The sequence below is a fragment of the Sciurus vulgaris genome (assembly GCF_902686455.1).
Source record: "Sciurus vulgaris genome assembly, chromosome: 11".
In the NCBI taxonomy this organism is placed as follows: domain Eukaryota; kingdom Metazoa; phylum Chordata; class Mammalia; order Rodentia; family Sciuridae; genus Sciurus; species Sciurus vulgaris.
In genome coordinates, this window is record NC_136472.1 from 29,943,529 (window position 1) to 29,967,729 (window position 24,201).

At 35.7% G+C, this 24,201-nt stretch overlaps 1 protein-coding gene across 2 annotated transcripts; it reads right to left on the reverse strand.

Moving 5' to 3' along the window:
* Positions 1-639: 639 nt before the first annotated feature.
* Positions 640-23,912, reverse strand: API5 (apoptosis inhibitor 5). 2 transcript variants are annotated; one of them, XM_079103951.1, is made up of 14 exons: positions 23,687-23,912; positions 18,304-18,465; positions 17,092-17,185; positions 16,466-16,531; positions 15,826-15,977; positions 14,517-14,723; positions 13,783-13,887; positions 12,590-12,679; positions 11,399-11,580; positions 10,552-10,645; positions 10,024-10,080; positions 7,458-7,534; positions 6,842-6,978; positions 640-2,782 (listed from the first exon to the last, which is right to left on the reverse strand). In XM_079103951.1, the coding sequence occupies exons 1-14, from the start codon at positions 23,753-23,755 to the stop codon at positions 2,760-2,762; spliced, it is 1,515 nt and encodes a 504-aa protein (XP_078960077.1). In that variant the 5' UTR covers positions 23,756-23,912; the 3' UTR covers positions 640-2,759. The 2 variants fall into 2 exon arrangements, with proteins under 2 accessions (XP_078960077.1, XP_078960078.1); XM_079103952.1 differs by having other exon boundaries at positions 640-2,787; positions 23,687-23,902.
* Between the last annotated feature and the right edge of the window lie 289 nt (positions 23,913-24,201).

Consider the following 24,201-nt stretch of genomic DNA (forward strand, 5'->3'; position numbering starts at 1 on the left):
GCAGCTAAGGTGAAAAATTAAAAGCCACTATAATGCTTTTGATTTCTCTTCTGAAATGGGGAGCCATTGAACAGCTTCAAGCAGAAGAGTGGATGTCTCTTTGCTGCTCTTTAGAACTGAATTAAGTGTAATACCTGGGGGATCAATTAGGTGATGTTGAAACTCTGGGCAAGAAATAATGGAGATAAAGTTGGCAGTTCTGAGCATGTAGATGGTACTTAAAGTTGTAGGACTAGGAATTTAATTATTTTATCATGACCCACTTACAAATTGGCTTTCTAGCATTTCTAACATCCTTGGTGCTACTTCAGAAAGGCTTTTTAGTAAACACTGATAGTTAAAGTAGTTCCAACTTCCTTCACATATTCCTTTATAATGAAAATGGTGTACTTCATGTTGATTTGGTATCTGATGTTTTGTTTTGACCTAAAGAACCAAGTCCTTGTTTTCAGAAGATACACAGTGCATAAAAACAAATCCAAATGAGATAACTTACAAGATTTGATCAAGCCTTCAAACAGCAGTGTATTGTCTATATTTTCAAGGTCTAACACACTGCCTGACATGAGAAGCAATCAGTGAATGTTAATAAATATTCAAGATTCTGAAGTTATAATTATAACACATCAAGACACAAAACAAAATTACAAAAGGAAATTTATTTCAAAAGCATAAGGGAACATTTACATTTAAACAAGGTGATAAACAGGTGTCTTGCAAAAGAAAAAATTCATGGCATGAAGTTTTTCATTCAGAGCTATGGAGAAAAAAACAAAACAAAACAAAACAAAACAAAAAAAAAAGAAAGAAAAAAAAACCCCTAAGTTTTGATCTATTGCCTTAGGAATGGGAAGGAGAACAATGAGGTGGTGAGGGAAGGAACACAGTCAACTCAGTATCAAAACTTAAGAAAGCAAGTCACTTCTGCTCAGCTTTAAGTTTACAAATATACTTTAAAAAAGAGAAGGAAAAAGTACACTTAATGTTCAAATTTATATAGCTGTATTTCCAATAGGGTTTGTCCTTGAAATGGCTTTAGGCCACTGGCTGATCTGTCTGAGGTCCAGACTAGCTGGTTAGTTTTAAATGGCAATTCAGTGTTCCTATGTCTGTTCAGATTCCAAGGGAGCTTAGGTTCAGCTCAGTCTTTGGAATGTCTAGGTTATGGCCACCACTCCACAGTTAAGCTGACCAGCTTCTTAATGCTCATTTGTATCATTCTAGCCTTTTAAAAAATACTTTCCTCATAAATGTATGCAGTACTTCTAACATAGGGGTTTTGCTTTTTTTCCCAGTGTAGAAATAATGGTAACAAAGACACCTGCATTGGAATCACAAACTATTCCTCAAAAAATACATCAAATTACTAGAAATGTCATTGTGGCATTTGATTTGAATAGCAAACTTGGGAAGGGAAGATTAACTGAGGAACAAAAATATATGAAACATTCAAATGCAGGGCGAAGGGTCTATGCTATTAAAAATGCCCATGACATTAGACACTCCACAAACCTCCCATCTGTTGTTTAACCTAGAGATTCTATTAGCTAACTTATACAATAATTTGGCTAATAACCTGAGAAGTTAAAATCTTCAAAGTGGCAAAAGCAAACCAAGAGAGCATCCCTTACTTATTGGTACTATGTTATCAAGTCATTTTTTCCTCGGTAGCCCTGGTTATTAAATCTCCAAATCCTAAATTATACTATCTCATCCTGTGAAATTCTATATGTACATCACATTTGGCTGTATTTCACCAACAGGGATCTCCACATTTTATCTTTGAATATACAGCCTTTATTTTTAGTTTTAAATAACAATAATCATGTAAGTGCAACTGACTCAAAATTCCTCTCTACTGGAAGTAAAACCATAGATAACAAGTGAATAGTGGATTTAGCCTCAAAAGGATAATCACCATGTCAAAGACTACCCGTTCCTGGAATTTAAAATATTGATTTGTTGTGTACTCAGTTTTGCGACATGCATATATATACACACGTACACATACATGTGCTTATGTATGTGTGAATGTATATTATACATACACATTTCTATTCGAACAGTAAGATCCCACGTTCCAAAGCTGTATCCCAATACATGGAGAAGAGTACAATGTAAGCAGTGCAAAGCAACTTGCTTCCTCCTAAAAATGTATTATCATTTCTACATTTTAAGAAAGCTGGTAAGTATTTCGTGTTTATGACAGTAGGTGAAAATGCTGCATCATTGCCTAGCAGCTTTATTAAAAAAAACAATGAAAAATGTCAAGATTGACCATTACTCTTCTCCATCTATTGGGCAAAAAACTAAGGGGAGAGGAAAATCAGTAACCTTTCAAAACTGATGATCTTCACCAGATATCAGAACGAAACTGAATTTCATTACATCTTAGACTCAGAAGCTCTCAATAACAAGTTATCAAGATGTTTAAAAGCAAAAAGATTCACAATATGAAGTCTGAATAATGATGATATTGGAAAAACAAGATTGTGGACAAAGCATCCAAAAATATTATTGAGGTTTTACCTTGGACACAACCATGGTCTGTTACAAAAGTAGATCATACATACAAAGGTATAAAGAACATTAAGTTTTTAGCTGAAGGCAGCAGTCCTTTAAAGGGACATCCCCGGCAATCCAATGAATAGTAGAATTTAAGTATATTAAGCTCATGACAATGTTGAAGAATGTGATATCTTACTCAGTAGAGTCTTCCTCGACTACGATTTCCTCGTGTTCCCCAACCTCGGCCACCTCTACTTCCCCTGAAGGCTCCTCTCTGCTCTACGAAAAAGCGAACAAGGGTTTAGGTCTTGCTAGGACTTCATGGGAGAGCAAACAGAAGAAATACAGCTTGTGCCTTTGAAAGTAGCAGTAGGCCCTTTAAAAGCAAAACTTTTTTTCCTGCTTATTCATTTCAATGTTCATTTTGTATTTAAAACCAGGGTAACATTTATTCTGAAGCACACACTGCAAAATGTATATACATCTAAGTGCCATATACATTCATAGTACCTGCTAAATTAAATGTAACCCATTAACTAAGCTGTTTCAAGGTAAAAAGGTTATAATTATACTTGTTAGTTCTTTATTTTGGTGTTTATCACTACCAAAGATAGTTGATGAAACCATAAAAATTCTATACTTAATATGGAATTAACAAAATCATTGGTCTTTAATGAGTTTTTTAAAAACTAGGCTAGACTGAAAATATGTTCCTTTCAAATTTAACAAATGGGGAATTTCTTGTTTTGATCACAATATTTAAAGCACCTGTGTTCATAAAAACATCGGTGTAAAGGCAGAGTTCTTTTCACTGCTTTATGAGCTGTGTGAACTTCCTTAAGTTTTGCTCTGTGTGTGTGTGTGTTTTGAATTAGTGGTATAAATTACATATACTTTGCTGAAAAATCCAAGTTACTTGTTTCACACAGGAGAACAGTCTTTGATCCACTGGTCAGTTGCTTTCACAGCCCCAGAAAAATATTCCTCAAAAGTCTTTCCAGTGAAAATGGACTGAAGTTAAAAGGAAAGCTGGACTTCTTAATTGCATGTAAATGAGATCAAATCCCTTCACTTTTAAACTTCCTCATTCTAGCAATCTTGTTAGCAACACTAAGGAAATCTTTTTTTTTTAAATCTTTTTTAAAATCAAAAAAAATTAATGTCTTTTTTTAGTTGTCCATGGACACAATAATTTTATTTATTTATTTACATGTGGTGCTGAGGATCAAACCCAGTGCTCCACACATGCTAGGCAAGTCCTCTACCACTGAGCTACAACATTTTGGATCCACAATGTTGATGGCTTGAAAAATACCTTTTAAATCAACTTAATAATCCATCAATCCATTTTTTTTTTTGCCACTATTGCTTATTAGGGTGATGTTCTGATATCTTTTTTCCCTAGAAGGAAATAATTCAATTGAGAAAGAAAACTAAATAGATCTTTCCCTAGTTTAGCCAACATTTTTTGTATGTGGATTGGCATAAAACCATTTAAAAATGTTATTAATGCTAGTTACCCTAGTGAACACATACAAGGTGACAATGTTAAGATACCTATACTTAAAGTTTATTTTGGTGCCTGTCACTACCAAAGTTGATTAACGAAACTGTAATAATCTCAATATTTAATATGAAATTAAAAAAAAAAACTGTTGGTCTTCAAAGTGTATGTCATCTATGCAAAATATCTTGACCGATCAGTGATCAATTCTGAAAAAAAAAACCGAGGTGGTCTGTCTGAGGACATGATGCTCTCAGTGACAGATGTAGTGACAATGGCTACATTCAGGGAGACAGCAGCTTTTGGTGGGCTGTAACTCCTGCAGTTTTTAATGTTTAGACTTGGGCCCATCAGATGTCTGCACATTTTCCCCTCACCATACTCATTATAAAATCTTTAAGAAATATATTATTATTTTTATTGTATATGTTTAAAGTGCTCAACTCTTCTTCTTCTTTTTTTTTTTTTTGGGTGGTGGTGGTAGGGATTATGCTTAGAACCTTGTAGCACTTTACCATTCTATCACTGAGCTATATACCTCCAGCTCATAAAATCTTCATTTTCATAGTGTTTTCTTCAACATCAACACACTTACCAAATAAACACCTTAAAAATTATTGGCTAAAGATAAGACTACAGAATACCTTTCCAATTTTCATATGAAGAACAGGTTTACCCCCAATTGTTCAGCCACGCCTAGTGAGTATATTAAATACTGTATAAAGGTATTATTATATTATTATTTTTGGTACCATAACCACTGAGCAACATATCCCCAAGCCCTTTTAATGTTTTATTGTGAGACAGGGCCTCACTTAATTGTTGAGACTGGCTCTGAACTCTCCATCATCCTGCCTCAGCCTCCCGAGCTACTGGGATGAAGGTACTACTTCATGCCGTTTTTTAAATACTGGTTGACTGACACATTTGTTTTTTATAGTGTAGGAATTCATCAAATTTTCTTGGTTTTGAAGGGCTTTATCCTAAAGTACCAGTCTGCGTTTTCACAATATTTTCAATGGGTTCCAGCTTTGTATTCTTAAAAAAACTATTTCCAGTTAAAATTATTATTTTTTGGCATACTAGGACTTGAACCCAGGGCCTCACACATGCTAGCCAAGTACTCTACAACAGGCTGGCCTGGAACTTGTGATCTTCCTACTCAGTCTCTTGAGTAGCTGGGATTACAGGTGTGCACCACCATGCATGGCTTAAAATTATACTTTAAGAATTATTCATTGGATAAAGAAACTGTGGTATATATATACAATGGAATATTACTCAGCCATAAAGAATGATAAAATTATGGCATTTGCAGGCAAATGGATGAAATTGGAGAATATCATGCTAAGTGAGATAAGCCAATCTCAAAAAACCAAAGGATGAATGATCTCGCTGATAAGTGGATGATGACACATAATGGGGGGTGGGAGGGGTTAGTGTTAGGGTTAGAGTTAGGGTTAGGGAGGGAGGCAAGAATGGAGGAAGGAAGGACTGTATAGAGGGAAAAGAGGGGTGGGAGGGGTAGGGAGAAGGGAAAAAAATAACAATGAATCAAACATTACCCTATGTAAATTTATGATTACACAAATGGTATGCCTTTACTCCATGTACAGAGAAACAACATGTATCCCATTTGTTTACAATAAAAAAAAAATTAAAAAAAAGAATTATTCTTATATTCTAAAAAGGCTGAAGAAAAAGGACACAAGTCAGAAAATATAGAATGTTTACTACTTCTGGGCTAATGGGGAACTTTGTGTATAGGAAGGAAACTAAACATGGCTGTGTATTTACAAATAATTTGATTAAAAATGTATTAGGAAGGTGAAATAATTTATGGAAACCAAACACCTTGTTTATAAAGCAAAAAAAAGATATTAGTAAAATGATAAAGAGCTCTGTTATCCTTATTTTTCAGATAAGAGGTGAAGAGATGCAATTTTACATATTATTGTGAGAGTAGAGTTCTGAAGTAGTTCCTAAAGTTGTCTTCAGGAGCTGACTGGAGTAGAAGTTATTCTCTGTCTACCTCACTTGGAAACAAAGAGTATATGGTTCAGGATGTACTCTAATACTGCAAAATTAATTGACTGGCGGTCAAGAACAACCACAAGCATGTTAAGTTGCTGGTATTGCTTTGTCTACCTAAGCAAGATAAGCAGCTAAACTGGTATTTTTGTCCATTCTTTTAAAAAAAGATCCATGAAGAAAGAAACAAATGAGAGAGAAACTTTACTTTTGATTTCACAGCCTTAGGAGAGAATGGACTAGGGAAAGCTCTCCTAGCCAAGGTGTGGGAAGCAATGACAGAAAGACACACTCTGGGCAAAGGGAGAGATTGCAATAGAACACATCTTCCCTATCAGATGATGCTTGAATATGTGACTCTACTTTCAAGACATCCCTTTGAACAAGAAAAAGGCAGACAAGATCCCCAAACGGCTAGAAGCTACACTCGTCCCTGAAGGAGCTTGTATTTTTCCACTGAGCTATACCCCTCATCCCAGAATGTTCTGCCTGGAAGCTAGAACTGGGAAAGCAAGGCCTGGATGGTTCATGCCAACTTTCTTTCATTTCTGTTGTTTCCTCTGAATACATGAAGCATATTTTTATTTAAGTGCTTAAGTGTTGCATGCTCAACTCAGTGAGCCCATAAGGAAAAGTTAGAAAGGAATGGAAGAAATTGTTTTCCCAACAACTTTCGTTCTTAAGCTAGCTCAGAAGAGTCACCTAACAGATATGATGTATAATTAATAACTAAAATTAAGTACAATTCAGTTTCTGCCTAATCTCTCATACTACTTGTACCCAAACGGAAACGCTCACCATAATTAAAGTTGCCCAAATTGCTGCTATATTTCCCACTGGGGGGGTTATAAATCTGCCTGGCATCCCTTTTTGGTCCTGCTGGAGATTTCTTGGGTGGTGAACCTGAGGTTGTATCTTCGTTGGCTCTCTTTTGCCTGTAATAGAAGAGCAGTAATTAAAAACATTGTTATGCCAGAAATCACCTATATGTTTATAACAGCATATCTGCTGTAAAACTCAAGAGGACAGTCCCATCAGAAAAAGAAGAAATAATGCTCCACATCATCAAATCAGTCTGTGGCTTGATTATACGTTGTCAAAGGGCATTTATTAGGCTATAACATAACCCTGAATGTGTAACTGCTTAGACTTACATGCAAGTAACTCATTTTTTGAAACTTAGAAAAGTCTAGTTATGCTCTAGGAATATAAACAAGGCCAGAGTTGTATTTGACCAGTTAATTTTACAAATACTAGAATCAGATTTCATATTTGAAACTATGCTTTCTAATAGTAATATTTTAACATTTTCTTGAGAATCCCCAAACTAGATAATGTACCCTTTTGTATGGTAAAGCAACAAGTGAACTCAGATTTTGATAACCCTCAAATCCCTTGTAAAGATATTACTTACCCAATCTCAACCTTCTGTACAGGTTTCCAGGATAATGTTACTGTGCTCTTATATGAAGGAGGAATATGGAAGAGATCCTGAGAAGAGAGAATATTAGACAAAATTTCTAGTGTTTCTGTTGGTAGCAGGGAGCTGTGGCGATGGTAGGAAGCAGGAAGACACGTTTTAAAGGCTGTGTGAGGCCCTGGGTTCAATATCCAGCACCACCACCAAAAAAAGAAAAAGAGCAGGGGATTAAATGAAGGAAGCTTTGATTTATCCTTCTTGTGCTGGTGATTAAAATTGCAAAACAGATGTAAACAGGGACAATTTTGTTTCCAAATCACACCAATTGCCCCACTATGTAATTTTGTGCACATCACTTAGAATGAAACTAATTTTAAAGTATCATTTCAAGGTTCAGATAAAACAGTACCTACCAATTTTAATAAACAAAGTCAACAGATAAGTATTTTCTTTTGCATAAATGCAGTCACCAAGGTGCGTTTAGGAAAACACAGTGGTGCAATCTTCATTTGCTTTTGCAAATTTTTAAGTGGCTCAAAATTAGAACAAAACTAAAGTCCTGGTTAATCATGTTTTCCTCCTCTAAATATCTATAAATAAATGATCAATAAGGGAAAATTATAAGGCAAATACCAAGTTACCAATAGGTGGTAGAAATGCAAATGACTGCTGAATTTAAATGTTAAAATAATTCAGAACTTTAATAACCTAGCCTCATTATCTTCCAAACTATGAATGGATTGCTAAACACATTATATATTTTTTTTAGTTGTAGATGGACACAATACCTTTATTTTATTTATTTATTTTTATGTGGTGCTGAGGATCAAACCCTGTGCTTCACATGTGCTAGGCAAGCACTCTACCCCTTAGCTATAATCCCAGCCAACAACAAACACTTATTAATAGCTTTAATTTTTTTTTGTATACAGGTAATATTCAATAAAAGTACACATTCTTTCCCCATTTAAAATAAGTATACTAATTAAACCACCATGTCCAATTCCATAAAACTTGAGTCTAGTATGTTGGATAAATGCAGTGAATTGGCCAACAAAACACACTTTGAGTAAAAAAATGCTTGAAGTTTCTAGCTCGAGGGATTTAGTATGTAAGTAATGTTCCTAGCTGAGAAAAGGAACCACATGCAGTGTCTTCAATTTAAGTTTCCTTTTTTTTTCCTTACTAGAGCTTTACGGTTTACATAGTCGTTGGGATTCATTGTGACATATTCACACATACATAGACACTGACTTCAGTTCATGATCCCTGCTTTTCCCTCCCCTTTTTCCCTATCTCATTCCTCTGTCTATTAGACTTCCTTTTGCTCATATATTAATTTGTGTTTGACTGGTTAATTTAAGTATCTTAAATCTCAAATGACAATAGGAAACTGAGGTACAGTTTGGGAATTTATAAAAGGTAAGTGGTGGAAGAAGATGAGTCCACTAGGGGGAAACTAAAAGAAAGTGAAAATGCCAAGGATGGTCCACAGGACACCAATTTTTCCTGTGCTTCCCCTAAAACAACAACAAAAACCCAATCGTGTCACATTCCCATTCAATTTTAAAAAGTTCTGGATTTTGTGGTAGGATATCCTACCACAGGCTGCTGATCCTATTCATGTCTTTCCCATACATTTTACTCTGGATCATTTATGTTTTCATGAAGATGAAACTTTCTCATGTGTACGAATTAGGTCACACATGCACTTGCCGAATTTAAAGTCAAAACTTGCATTTTAATAAATAAATTTACTGTGTGAAATTGTTACCTATATTTAAGAGTGGTAATAAATAGTAACTATTACAAAAATTTCCTTTGGAGAGGTGAACTAGTCTTCTTACCTCTTCTGTTTTCAATGCCTTTTCACTTTTCTACTTGGCAATAACACACACACTCCTCACTGTCTAATTTACTTTCACTTTCTCTGAAATGCTTCCCTCTCTTGAGAAAAAATAATTACTCCCTAGGATTTTACCAAATTAGCTTTAAGACACACTAACTAGTATTCTCCATGCTCTAGATATTATAAGTATTATAAGTATGGAAGAGTGAACAGACCTGTAGAGTAATTATGGCTTAAAGATAAGGTGTGCCCTACCATACAGTGCAAAAAGTTCTGAATTTATTATGCGGACAAGATTACAAAAAAGGTCACAGGAAGACATTTCATGTGCTATAGAGCACATGTCCTTTCTCAGAGTAAGCCATATGAAGTTTTGCTGGCTATGCAAAAGGATCCAACAGCATACAACTTAAAGTCATGGAAATTTCTGAGTCTAAATCTATCTGCTGCAATGCTTTGAGCCAGAGGAGATTTGCATGCCTCCCTTATCTTCTGTAAAACCTTTAAATAAAGTAAATAATGTGTGATTTTATGATAGCTGAAAAAATGCCACTTGGTATTAAAAAAGTATAAAGCTTCAAAAAGCCAAATATTGAGGAAGAAATGGCATCTTTTGTTAAACACTACCATTACAGGTTTAAAAAACCATGGAAAACCTTGCACTGTCTTTCTAGCTAGCTGGGAGGGTTATGTAAGAAAAGAAAGACTTACCTTGATTAAAACATTGATATTGTTCGTTATTTTCAATGCAACAACTTTAATCTTATTCTGCAAAGTGAAAACAAATTTAAATTAAAATGCCATTAGCTTCTATGTACATATTCCATTCTGACACAGAACTACAATAATTAAAACTTCTCTTTCAGAATCATTTCTACGGTTAGAGAACTCCTTGGTTTAAATCTAGATAATGCTTATTCCTATTTCTTGACTACAAAAGTACAAAGGTGGCAAAGAAAATAAATCATATATTCCCTCAAAAGGTTAGAACATTATTAAAGTGTCATCCATAATATACCTGGAAAATGTATAAAGGATAGAAACAGGAGTTTTTTTTTTTTTTAGAAGAAATCATTTTAAGTTATAGGAAGACAGAATGGAAGTTTCAAGTACTCCATTAGGACTAGGATGAAGACTGATTAAATTAGGCAAGATCAGGGAAACCTAAAATCTCAACACAAACCTAGTCAGTTTGTTATGGAATTAGCAGTTAATGAGACATTGAGTCAAAATTCTTACCTCTTCTGTTTTTAAGGCCTCGCCTGTTTTACCCTGGAGAGCCAAGCGAAGTTGTCTGATATAAACCTGCAGGCCCCGTGCAAAGTACTGCAGCCTAAATGAAAAAGTATTTAATTAGCAATTCATCATTCCAATTTTGCTCTAAAACAATCTTCAACCATAGCAAAATGATACTAAGTGCAGAAAATGGCATATGACCAATAAATTAAAGAACAATTTCTTAGGTTGTCTGTTTCTAATCCAGGATTTCATCAAGTATTCAATCAGTCCCTCAGGCACAACAGAGGACAGTAAAGGTGACACTGTGGCTCCACATTTCAAAATTTAAGATGTGAATTTTGTTAACAGGATGATCCAAAACAAACTGTCTTGATGAAAACTACTTATGTTGATTTTTTTTAGCACTATTCCTATTGTAACACTATATTACTAACACTAGCAGCTACAGGCTACTGAGTACCAACTATGTGCCAGGCATTTGCTAAAACTGTTACATTCGCTGCCTCATTAAATTCCCACATCTCTAATGAGGTAGGTAGGGCCTATATCACTCAAATATAACAGATGAGAAAAATATAGGGGGTTAAAGAGGTTATGGGGCCTGCTCAAAATAATAAAGCCAATCAGAAGAGCCAGAGTTTTTTTTTTTTTTAAAGTTCATTTCCCCAATGGATTTGTTATGCCACAGCTGTCATGTGTTTACATACATGCCTATTTTTTGGACTTTCCACTCTGTTCCACTGTGTAAAGGGTGGAGCAAATGTTCCTGCAGAACCAAAACAAAACCCAGGGAGATTCAAGATAGCTATCACCTTTGTCAAGGTCTGAACCACCTCGATCATATCACCTGATTTTGAAATCTTTGAGCTTTTCTGCATTCAGTTTGGCTGTTAAGAAATCTGGAAGTTTTCGGCCCAACTGATGAAAACTGTACAACAAACATTCCACATAACTGAACTGCAGCTTGGGTTCTTCATTACCAGCATTCTCCCCATTTTCTGCTTCTTCTGGAGGGAGAGGCATGTATTCCTAGGAGATGAAAGTACAGAGACATTTGCTATCCTCTCTAAACACGCTAATTATAAAGAAATACTCAAGTAACTAAAAGGCATACTTTTAAGACATGGAATATTAAAAACTTCCAAAACCAGAAATTTAAGCAAGATCTTTCTTTTACCTATTGGATCAATGCTCTAGCACGTCAGCTTTCCTTAATAACCTGTTACAACTGCCACTACTAATAATGAAAATGAAAGTAGCTAAGGTTAGGACTTAAACAAACAAAGGAATTAAAGTTAAGAGTCAGGATTCGATCTGAGTTGAGATCAAAAGTTGATGCTCTTAGGGACTCCAAAATTTTTTTGAGAACATGAGTCCATCCTGTTTTAGGTATTGATTATCTTTACATTGAAAATATGACCAAAGGCATTCAATATCAGTGCTATTACACTTCAGTAGGTATTGCAGGTCTGGAAGAACAGCAGACGGTGGATGACTCAATTCATGCCAAGGGCCTATGGTTAATCATTTTACCAGTTATACAACTGCTCCCGTCAAACAAGAAAATCATTCAGTGATGCTGATAGTGATTTTTATCAGATGGTCTATTTTCTCCACAATTATAACTTAAATGACAGACTTTATTTTCTGGTTGCTAAAGTTACTTTGCCTCAGGATGCAACCTAGTTGGTGGCCTGGAACAAATGATTCTTTGCAATGCTAACTTTAGTTTTGAGACTATTTAGCACAATTGGAAGAGTTGCTAATTTCTTTCATAAAAAGATATTTTGATATGAACAAGAGAAAGATCTACTATCTAAATTCTGTATAACATTATGCAAAGCATCAACAACAGAAGAAATACCAAGATGAAAACAGACTTTTAAAAAAAGTGGACAAAATTTGCCTGACCAGCTAATACTTAATAGAATTATTACCTAGTCTAAATTTCAAAAGCTGGTTCTCTGTCATCAATTAATACTAAATTAGTCTTTAAAGCTATTTATTGACTATACCAAAAGATAACAAAAGTTCTTACCAACAACTTATCAAATAGTTTTCTTAAATTTGTTTCTAGCTTCTCCATATCACCACAAAATGAACTCATCTCCGCCAACAATTTTAATACCTAAAACACACAATTTACTATTATTATTTTTTTAGTGAGTGAGGATGGTAAAATCAGAGTAATTCTAGAAAACTCTTGAAGACTTGTTTGTTTTCTATTATGCTTTTATAGAATCTTCATGTTTGAACTGTGAAAAAAATCTTAGAAATGCAGTCCTACTTTTTACTGTTGAGGAAAGTGAAGGTCAGAAATTATGTGACATAGTAAGTAACAATGTATATGAATGGCAGAGAGCTCTAAAACCCAAGTCTCATGATTCCTAATGTATCTAAAAATACAGAAAAGTATATGCACACTTTCTGATGTAGGTAAATAATGATAATATCAATTATAATATAAAAATAAATGTTAACAAACTTAGCTTTTACTATAAAAAGACACTTAGAACTTTTAATAGCAAAGAATTATTTACTAGCATTTAAGGTGGGCTTCATTTACTATTACTCTTTGTCTCTAGATAGTAACTCAAAATATTGGTAGTTGCCAATATTCTAAATGTCTGTCCCTTCCTTAATCAGTCCCAACCTGAGGAGCCTAGCCCAGAACATCTGAAGTAAACTATGGCGTCACTGCATAGTGAGACTTTGCTGTCCCAGATAGGTGTTCTTCAGAATCAGGCTCTGTACTAGATTCTGGGGATTCAGAGATGAATCAGGTGACATGTAGGGAGATACATATAAATAAATGTAAATTATTAAAGATGCTGTAAAAAAAATGTGTATGTATACTACAGTTAAGATAAAAGGCAGGAAAATAGTTAATTCCATTGATCAGAAGTTAAGGATATTTTGTTAATCTAGTAAATCTGGTTCTATCAGTTAGGTATAGAGATAGAAATTGTCATGTGTTATTTAAAAATATTAAGGATTCCAAGGACTATGATGCAATCTTTAGGCAGTGCTTTTCCATTGCAGAAAACTATAATTGAACCCATAAATCATTTCTATGCAATTAATCCTGGCCTAGGAAATCACTGGCTAGCCATTACCAGACATTTAAATTACTCCCTTAGAAATCAGATCTAAGTTAGTAGTTACATATTTGTTAAAATACAAGGCTATATTTTTGCCTTTTCAGTGCAGAAAGCAGGACTTTTCTCTTACCTCTAACTGTATATCCAGACCCTCCACAGGGGTAGTCAATGTACTGAGGTTAGGGAGAACTTGCTCACAGAAATAAGTCACGAATCTTGTGGAATGGACATTTTTCTGTATAAAAATCCAAAGAATATTGTTGTCAAAAAAAAAAAAAAAAAAAAAAAAGGAAAAATACTTTCTCAAATATTACAGTAGAACGTGATTCAAAAGTGTTAGCTAAGCACTACGGCATCAGTACTGCAACTAAAAATAAAATATAACACATGCCCTAGGGTACCCCAGAAATAACATCAGTGAACAATGTACACTTTACTGCAGCACTGGGGCATCTATAACTCTTTGAACTCTTCCATCAAAGAAGTAAATCAATTTCAGGTCAAATTCAGGAGGGTTAGTGTTGCATTTTCAGACAACATATTTCTAAAAAGGGCAGACCCTTTCTTAAACTTGTGTGTTTCAAACTAAGATACACATATCCCAGAAGACCCATGGCCAGGGAAAACACAAAGCTAGAGGCAGAATGCAAAATCTGCATGACTTAAAAAGCAAGGCCTTAATGAAATTTCTTCCTGCTTTTGTTTCTCACAAACCCCATGCTGGCCTTCGTAAAGTATTCACCCCAGTGTGTTATGAGTGCTTTTATGGAAAGGTCTGAGAAGAGTGTTCAAGTGAATATCTATAGAAATATACACAGGTAATAGAGCAATCAAAATACCAGCTATGTAAAACAAAGTGCTCACAGAGAAGAGGGGTACTGCCTGCCGCGTGCACTGTAAGAGCCTGTCCACACAGTCAGGATCCGAGGGGTTGAAGGTCTGTTCTAGGTCAGCCTGTTCAGCCACCAGCTCGACCAACTGCTGTCTTCCACTCACTGTCTGTAAGCTTTTTAATCCAGATAGTATCTTCATGAACAGAACAAATTCTTCACCAGTCACATCTTCCAAGACCTGGAAAAAGACAATTCAGAGTAACAATATCTTTATCACTTGAATGGGCAGAAAGATCCAAACTGAAAGAATGGTAAATTTATTTCAGTTACTAAAGTCAGTTTGATATTAATGTTTGAAATACTGATGAAAGGACAACTTCTAGCTTCAGAGTAAGCCATGCATTCTCCAAAGGGGCAAAAATTCATTCTTAGGAAATTTTACATCGTTACCTGCAAAGCACAAGATACACACCCAGAACATAAACAGATATACGGTATGCCTGTGGCATTAAAAAGAGTGGTTAAGAAAATATACATTAAACAGGCTCTTTAGAGAGTGACAAAAATGATCGAGAAATTCTGTAGGAAGATGTTAAGTCAGATTGTTTTCTAGAATTAAGTAGCCTCATTTGTAAAATTATGGGTAATTGCAAACACAATAGTAGACCAAGTCTTATTTTAAGTCTCATATCAGGGGATTTAACCCTTTGTGTTTACAAAGGAGCTTACAATCATAACATACCCGTATCAGACTATTATTTTGATATTTCCAGGAAAGCTATGCCTTGTTCAAGGAAGAAATTTTATCAGCAAGAGAATGGTGCTATTATAGAGAAACTGCTGAAACTTCTTGAACATATAGAAAAAGTAAACTGTTCCCAAACTTGCCAATTTTAGCATCTATAACTACACTACATGTTGGGAACACAGACACATAGGCATGGTTTCACCCTCTTGTAAGAGTTTACAGTGCCATGGGGTAGGATGAAAAAATAATTTCAATGTGATACTATGATGATATACTTCTTAAGTGGGAGAAAGAGGTAGGAACCAGGAAGTTTCCTGAAAGAGGTGATCTGAACAGAGTCCTAAAAGATAGATAAATTTCGAGGACAACACCAGGAAGGATTTAAATATGTTTATATCCCTTTAAATTAATACTTTATAATTATGAGTGGACAAGTGCTAAATACCATGTAAGAGAAACTTGGAGTTCTGTGGTGTTTCTAATGAGATGTATCATTTTTCTCCAAGCTACATATAGCACTGACAAATACAGCCAATTTAGAAATTGTTATACTGCTTTAGAGAATTTCTAATCAATGATGACAGCAGCTTACCTTTTTAGACTCGGTTAAGATAAGCTCCTCTACTTCCTTTGTTAAGACTTCATCTGGTAAAGTCTTGAGTTTTGTAGAAAGGAATTTAATTGCTCGTTCCCTAACAATGTCCTCTCCTTGAAGTATTTGGCTAAACAAGCCACCTAAAGTTCCTGCAAAACAAAATAGTTATCTGCAGCAAGTCAATGTATACTGTAAAGAAGTTATAAATGTAACTCAATGTACAGTACTTATTTTCAAACAGAACATCATGGATACCATCAATATTGGTTAAAAGTTAGTTTGAAATTTCTATAGCCGCAATACAGGAGTAATCTACACACATTTTGTTCTTGGCTAGAATCAGCTCAAGGATGACTTTTCTTTTTTATCATGAATAATAACAAGTATTTTGGAAGAATTTCTATAAAGTACAAAAGGAGTTTTTTCCAACAGAATTCCAAAGGAGAAGTATGATTTGTTTTGGCAACTATTTCTACTGTATTTTTCTAGTCACAAACATCTTGACTTAAAGATCTTTTTTTTTAAAGAATACCTGCAATTTTTATACAACAGTCTCTGGATAAACACCAAAATGTGTCCTTAACCAAGCTAATTTCATAAGCCATCAAGCACAATTCAGAGTAAAAACTGGCCTTACCTTTTGCATCCATCTTAAATATACTTAACAGGGCATTGTTTACCAAGTTAAATTCTGCAGAGTCATCTGGATAGAGAAAACAGCAGCACAATGAAATATATTTTAAATACCATTTGTTTCATTTTCAAATTTAGCCTTCAACATATTTTTACAGATTACATTAACAGCAAACTTATAGCTAAGCAATTACCTCAAGTACCCCAAAGACGCATCTTCCTTATAAGGACAGAGAACCTGATCTGGCATGCCTAGAAAACTTCTATGTTAAGATGGTACAATTATTGAACTATAGGAAACTGGGGGTAAAATTACAATGCATCAAAATTCCCAAGAGAATTCAGTCTTTACACCTCTGTAATCAGAATTAAAAACAAATCACCAAGAATTACATATTAGGGGCTGAGGACATAGGCCAGTGATAGTTTGCTGAGTGAGTCCCTGGGTTCAATCCCCAAGGCCCTCCCAAACACAATAAAATAAAAATTACATAATCACAAGTCACGAAATTTCAAATTACTGAAGTTTAACCTCTGAAGTAGGACCTTTGGCACCCCACCCAAGCATAGAAAGCAAAACAGTCACTATTTCAAACAGAAGTTGTATAAAAAGGTAATAAAATGTATTACCTGTCTGCAAAAGTTGGGTTAGTATATCTGCCACTCGGGGAAGATTTTCTCCTGTGGCAAATTGAGGCAGCTCTTTAATTGCTTGGCGTCGAATCTGGGCATGATTTCAAACAGAAAATTAACCAAATGCTGTCATCATTAAAAACAACAAACTCAGCTTTTTAAGAAAACTGAACTACAGAGCAACCTTATTAGGACTAGTTTTTAAAATATAAAACATGAGATTGTTAGCAATTTGAAAAATAATTTGCTCCATTTTTTTTTTAAAAGAAAAAGTCTCACTATATTGACCAGGCTAGCATCTTCTGGGCTCAAGCAGTTCTCCTGCCTCAATGTTCTAAGGGGGTGGAAATGACAGGTGAGTAGCACTGTGCTTGAGCCACTCTGCTCCAAATTAATATTCAAATTTTACAGAATATGTCACACAAAATATAGTGGTAAGGATGTTAAATATAATACCTGAGACTGGATATGAGATTACAAACAAATGTTTATATCCAACTGTTGGGTTTTCACTATCTTTGGGCATATAATACAGTCTTTCTTTAAAATAGTTTCTGTGGCAATGTCATATTCAGGAATTCTCTATTTTAGAATTTCAAAATTGACTACTTATTCAGCACATGTGGTTAAGATCAATTCCAAATACTGATTTTAACGTATCAGGCTTTACATTAAAAATCACACAGGGTTTACATCCAGCAAACTCTGTATGAAACGTCTGATTCATTGATTTCATTTGAAAAGCCAGGAGATAATAGTTGAAAATTCTTAGAAACCTATTATCAGCAGCCAGAAATGCTAACAGTTAATTCTATTCCAGGGAGAAATGATTTCCTCTTATTCTAGTAATCATATATAATTATTACAGTGGCCATGAAAAACATATAAGGGTGTTAAAACTGTATTAATTAACAGTCTAATTTTATAGCACAATGAATAACAATATACAAGAACGATGTGAGCCACAACCCATTTTTAACAGTGAATAATGGGACACATAAAACAAGCCATTTTGTGATTCCATGCATTTTTCACAAAAAAAAGGTGGTGAAAGAGCTAATATATTTTCTCAAATGTAGATTTAAGCCTAGGTGCAGTGCAATGCCAGGAGATGCTGTGATATTTTATTATGCATTGATATGATAACTATGATTTTACTACTCCAAAAACATTTGAAAGATTGTTGGAAAGAGTCAATCATAAACTTACTGATACATCTTCATCCTCACAGAGGTCTAACTGTGCATTGATAGCAGAATCAGCCAATTCTGGAAAATGCTTAAAGAATTTAGGAATAAACTGAGCTGCTAATCGTTTTTCCTTTGTACCGCCTTTCACGCCATCCAATATCACTTGATAGGCATCTTTATGCTGAAAGAAAGAATGAAACAGAAAAGAAGTATAAGTTTGAAGGATAGGAATCTAAGTATGACTTTAACAAACATGTTCAGGTCTGCTTTAAATTTTTAGAGGATAAGAAATAAAACTTATTTTTGGAGTTTTACTGCTTGAATCAGACACCTATTTTTCCACCTTGTTTCCTCTTCACCCACACCTCCATTTTATTTGTCAGTTAGGGAAGAGAGAAAGACGATTCTAATTTTAAGTGGAAAAAGCAAAAAAGTTTGTTAATCTACTAACATTTTTTTCATTTTAGAGATCATTAACTTTAGCTTTGTGACCATATGATGCTTAAAAATGGTAATGAACACCACAGAATTTTCAAAAAATTGCATTACATTTAATAATAAAAGTGTACCCCTCTTTCCAATTAGTACTTTGAAGAAAGTAGAGGGAATACATTTCTGAAATTAAGCAATCCCAGGAAGATTAGGAAGTACAGTTTAATTTTATCTCATCTCTTAGGATAGGATAGTGGTAACAATTTATTCTATAAATCCAGCCACATTTGGATTCAGACAGAGTCTAAAGTCACACATTAGAATAATAATACATTCAAAGCTCGTTTGTTTCCTTTAAAAAGAATTCTTAAGTACTCTAAGAGGGAAGACTCAACAAGTTCCTAATCCTTGCTATACAGCTGCCTCTAAACCAGTCCTCTTATTAAATGGCATTGGTCAAGCTGGCGAGTAACATAGATGAATACAGAATGAGACCATACATACTTCTTTTGTGTGGATATCTGAATAAAACTTTTAATAAATGAAAAAAGTCCTTAAGAATCATTATCTTGATACCAAATACTGCCCATAACGTAGTGTGCATTTACACTGCATAAGGGATGCTCTCAGTGCTTTAGTCATGTGAGCTTACGTCACGCAATCAAGAGGGGACCATTAACAAATATCCAATAAACTGTAAAGTCATCAAAATATTTTATGACAGTTCTTTTTTTTTCATGGACAATACTATGTTGAACAGAAAAAAATAGAGTGTAAAGTTATCAATATACTAAATAGAACACCAATTCTTAAATAAGAAATTTCTGAAAAAAGTTAGCTTCCTCATGAAATGCTGACATCAGTCTTTAGGAGTTATTACATATTTTTCGGTGCAATGGTTTAAAATATCACAGCTGATTTTTCTACCATTTCACATTCCTGTGGTTTGTCTCATAGCTCCTAGAGAGGCTTCAAAAAATCAGTTGTGAACAGTTCTGACATCCCTACGTTTTGCAGAGAACCACAAATCTAATTTTCTTTAACTCAAAATTAAAGCTTTGCTTTTGAAGTTATGTGAAGAAACACCTTACACTGTCTAAAATTATGAAAAAAACTGCTTATAGCAACCTTCCCCATGCCAAGGAAAAAAAACTGGAATCAAATAAAACGGAATCATTAGCAGGATTTGAAGAAGGTCAATCAGGGACAGAGTGATACTTTGTCTACATTCCTTACAACATGTTTTGCTACTACCATCTTTATTTTTCTGGTGCGAAAACTGAGGCTCACATAAGTGAAATAATTTGTCCAGGGCCATGCAGCAAGTTGAACAGATTTAGCACCCAAACACAGTTCTGCTGGGCTCTGTAGTCAAGATCTTTGCCTAACACCTACCGTCTTTAGTTGGACTCTTTCAAATTTATGTTCTGAGAGCTTATTTAACAAAAAAGGGGAAAGTGCTTCTCAAATCTAGGACCTTCAAAGGTAAAATTTAAGCCCTAAATATAGGCCCCATGCAGACATTTCAAATGGGACACAGTAGAACCTTTGGGAAGTTAATGTTTCAACACATTCAAACCAGATTCCAAAATTTCTACCATCTGTGGGTCTTAGTTTCATCAAACAGTTTAGTGATTATTACTAACAAAGACTTCAACCAATTACCCTTTATATAATGCAAAATAAAGTGTGTTCTTTCTTGTCAGTTCTTGGAATGATTTTCTCCTAATTACAGCACTACGGCACAGGGAAAATACTGTTTTTTTTTTTTTTAAACCGAATCTCTGTAAAGTACAGTAGTTATTACTTGTGGTTCTCAAAGTAGGAAACAAATGAACATGAAGTTCTCAGTAATCACACTGACTTAGTGACAAGTAGAATGTTACTACAAGAAAATATTCCAAATACACAGCACTGATTATTTTTCCCCTTCCAACACAGTGATATATTTCAGTTAGATAAATCTGTAATCCCAACAAGTTGTAACTGCAAATACTTCAATACATTTCTAAAGATGCATATATTGGCAGCTTTTTAATATCTAATTTAAAGAAACCTCTAAGATACTTTACAGTAAAAAGTAATGTACAATTTGATCCACGATTTATGTATGCCCTCCTTCCCTCCCTCTCTCCAGAGAAGCAAAAGTAAATAAATAAATAAATAGATTTAACTCAACCTCCAAACTTTATAACTCAGTACAGGAATAAGGAAAGTCCACACATGAAATAAAATAAACAAACCTGAAGTACTATTAATAAATACGAACAGTGCCAAGGAGGTTCAAAAACAGAAAGATATGATCTCCTTGAGAGAAAGTGGTTGATGAAACCTCAGAGGACTTGTGCTTTCCTTATACATTTCGAGGGCACACTCTCCAAGAAACGTTGACAATAGTTGGGGAGGGGGTGGCAGCAATCTGAGCAACTTGTGTGCTCACCTCTCTGGCAAAGGCTGAAAATCAAAAAAGTCAAAAGGAATGACAAACTTAAACACAAACTCATATACAGTCTCAGAAATGTGTCCAGATAAGAATCTGCCAGGAAACTTAAGTCTGGATGGTAAATCTCCTAAATTCAAATATTTAATGGTGTCTATTCCATCAAATCTGCTCTGGCCTTTGTTAGTCAAAATTTTAAGCAATATCCTGAAACTCACTATCTTTTTTGGTGAGCAGCTTTAGGTATTTTCTTTAAAAGGGAATAGTATTATATAACAGCAAAGTTAGTAGGCATTATAGTTTGTGTAGTTTCCATTCTCCCATTATTCAATGAACTGGAGGAAAATCACTACACTTCCACTAAACTTCATTATGCAGCGATCTTTTACCTTAAACAGTTGCTCTATAGCTTTTATTATGGTGTCATGAAGGCATTGATTAGCCATTGTTTACAGGAAAATATGCTATATTCTAGTGCCCAGTACGTGGTATGTGTTCAAAAAATGTACTGAATAAATGAAATCATGGGCTTTGTTAAGGTCCGGAAAAACTTAGGTCCCTTTTCCTTTTCCCTCCAAACTTCTGTCTCTTACATACTCATCCTAAATAGAAGATTTTTGCTTTGAGAAAGACATTGTTGACCTCTTGAACAGAGATCCCAACTCAATTTAGCTTTTGTAATTAAAGATGCCCTAAGAGGAAAAGTTCAGCAAATCTTAATTTCTCATAGTACAGGTCATGTTGGTGCTTAAACAGTTTCAATTTTGAAACACTTTGGATTTGGGATGCTCTACCTGTACAGGCTATGCAAACATTCTAAAATCTGAAAAAATATTAAATCTGAAACACTTTTGGTCCCACAAATTTCAGATACATGGATACTCAACCTGTACATATAAATTCCAACTTGGTTTTCACTTGCCCTAATATATACCCAGTTGGCAGTTGTTAAACAACTTCTACTCCACCAAAAATGAAGGTGAAGAATGAGACAGCTCTATGTATATAGTTTCAAAGTTTTCCAAATATGATTTCTCAAATCCCTTCAGGAAAACACCATCTGCAAAGCAGTGAGAATCACTGTGCTAGTCTCCACCTCATCCCCTTTTGCTGATGTGCAACAAAGTCAAATTTATGCAGCTTAATTTGCTACAATCTTCCCCAATCAAGCCTAGACAAATTATATAAGGATTGAGAATTCTTCACTGCTAGTTCTTTCTAGGAACAACAAATTCAAGCCATAACCATAGTTTTCCTCATCTTGTCTTAATAGAAAACTCCTCCTTAACCTAGCAAACTCTATATACGTTTATAACAGTGTCAGTACACATTTCTAACAGACAATAGCGAAATTCCCTACAAAAATGGAAATAAAGTAGGGAAGGAAAATCATTTAGCACTTGAAGTTGGTATAGTCACAATTCCAGGTTAAGCTACAAGAAGGTCCCAACATAATATTTTTGTTTGTTTTGCTCAGCTTAGGAAGGATCTACTTGAACTACACACATCCAAGAAAAGGACGCGAAGTGTACTGTCAATGCTCTGCTATTGTTATTAGACTTTCTAAGATCGTCCACCTTCTACTCTATGGGATGTGTAAGCAGAAGCACAAAAGGTTCTAGCATTGAAAAGATAAGACATGGGATTTCTAAAACAATCAAGTTTACCTCCAGGACAGCCTGATCCTTGTTCCCAAGAATATACCCACCCGGCTACTTGTCAACAGTTCAATGTTCTACAGTAGTTGAAAACTAAACCACGTGCCTGGGGCAAACGCTGCAGAGAGCCCTTGCCAGAGGACTCTATTAAGAGTTGCATCCTTCCCCTCTAAAGATATTGCCATTACACGGTTCTGTGTTACTTTCTTCGTTTAAAACAAAACTGAATTCATCTTTCTTATTTACTTGGGTCACTAGTCTCCCTCACTAAATGCACTTCTCGGAAGAACACAAATCTTTTCCATGTGTACCTCCGACGCCCAGCACAGCCTAGTGCGCGGCAGACACTCAAAACAGATACTGAGTGAATGAATCCTTGGGTCCTCATTAAAGTCTAGTCGAAAGGACCCTTTTCTGTCTTTTTTTTTTTTTTTTACAAGTTTTGATATCTTAAACACTTTCCCTAAATTAATAGTAACTTTTGCCTCCAAAAAGATTATGTTTTGGCCTCTTGAAAACTTTAAGCCTAATCTTTGAAAGGCTAAGTTCTACCGAAACGGAGGAGAAAGAGTTAAGAGGACTATCTACAGGGCAAAGAGGATGAACGTGAGCCTGAAGGGGCTGAGCTGGGAATCGCCACGGGGAGAAAGGCAGGCTGAGGGCGGCAAGGAAGCCTGGGACCCGGGGGACCGCTCTCCCGGGGGAAGCCGGAGTCTACACTGCCAGGGAGTGTCCACGCCGACGAAACAGCCCAGCGCGGCCGGGAGCCCGCGGCAGGGCAGCCGCAGCCCCGCCCGGCCCGGGAAGCGCGGCGGGCAGCGCTATAGAGAGGCCGCGGAGCTCCGGGCCCTGCAGGCCGCTCCGGGACTCACCTGGCCCACTTGCTCCGTGGCATCGGCTAGGATGCCATAGTTGCGGTAAAGCTCCTCCACCGTCGGCATGGTGAGCGACAAGCCCAGGGCCCGCTCCTGCTGTCGAAGTCGCCGCCGGCGCCACCGCCGCCTCGGAACTTCTCCAAACCCACGACCCGAACTATTACGCCTCCAGCTGCCGCCAGTGCCGCCGCCAGTCACCGCGCACAGCGGCCCCGCCCCCAACGTCTACGTAAAGACGTCGCGTCGGGAGCGGCCGTCATGGAACGCCTATGCACAGCCTGGGTTTTGTCGCCCTCTTGCGTTTGGAGGTGCAAAAAGCAGCCAGAACTATAAAATTAGTTCCTACTCTTGAAGGATCCTGACTAGCTAGGAAGGAGCTCTTGATTTGGTAGCCGGGCAAGGGAAGAAATGCAATGATAATTTCTTTTTTGCCGTTAAAAGATCTTACATTTGCCAGAAAGGTGATCGTATGAGGAAGGAAATAGAAGGACAGTTCAGAAGGGCGAAATGTA

Bases quoted from the DNA above. Each gene is read 5' to 3' on its own strand.
- API5 (XM_079103952.1), bottom strand. From the start codon at position 23,755: ATGCCGACGGTGGAGGAGCTTTACCGCAACTATGGCATCCTAGCCGAT. The intron at 12,680-13,782 runs GTAAGAGAAAAG...TGTGTGTTTTAG, and splicing joins GTCTGGATATACAGTTAGAG to GTATTAAAATTGTTGGCGGA. The intron at 6,979-7,457 runs GTAAGTAATATC...CTTCTATTACAG, and splicing joins GTACAGAAGGTTGAGATTGG to GCAAAAGAGAGCCAACGAAG.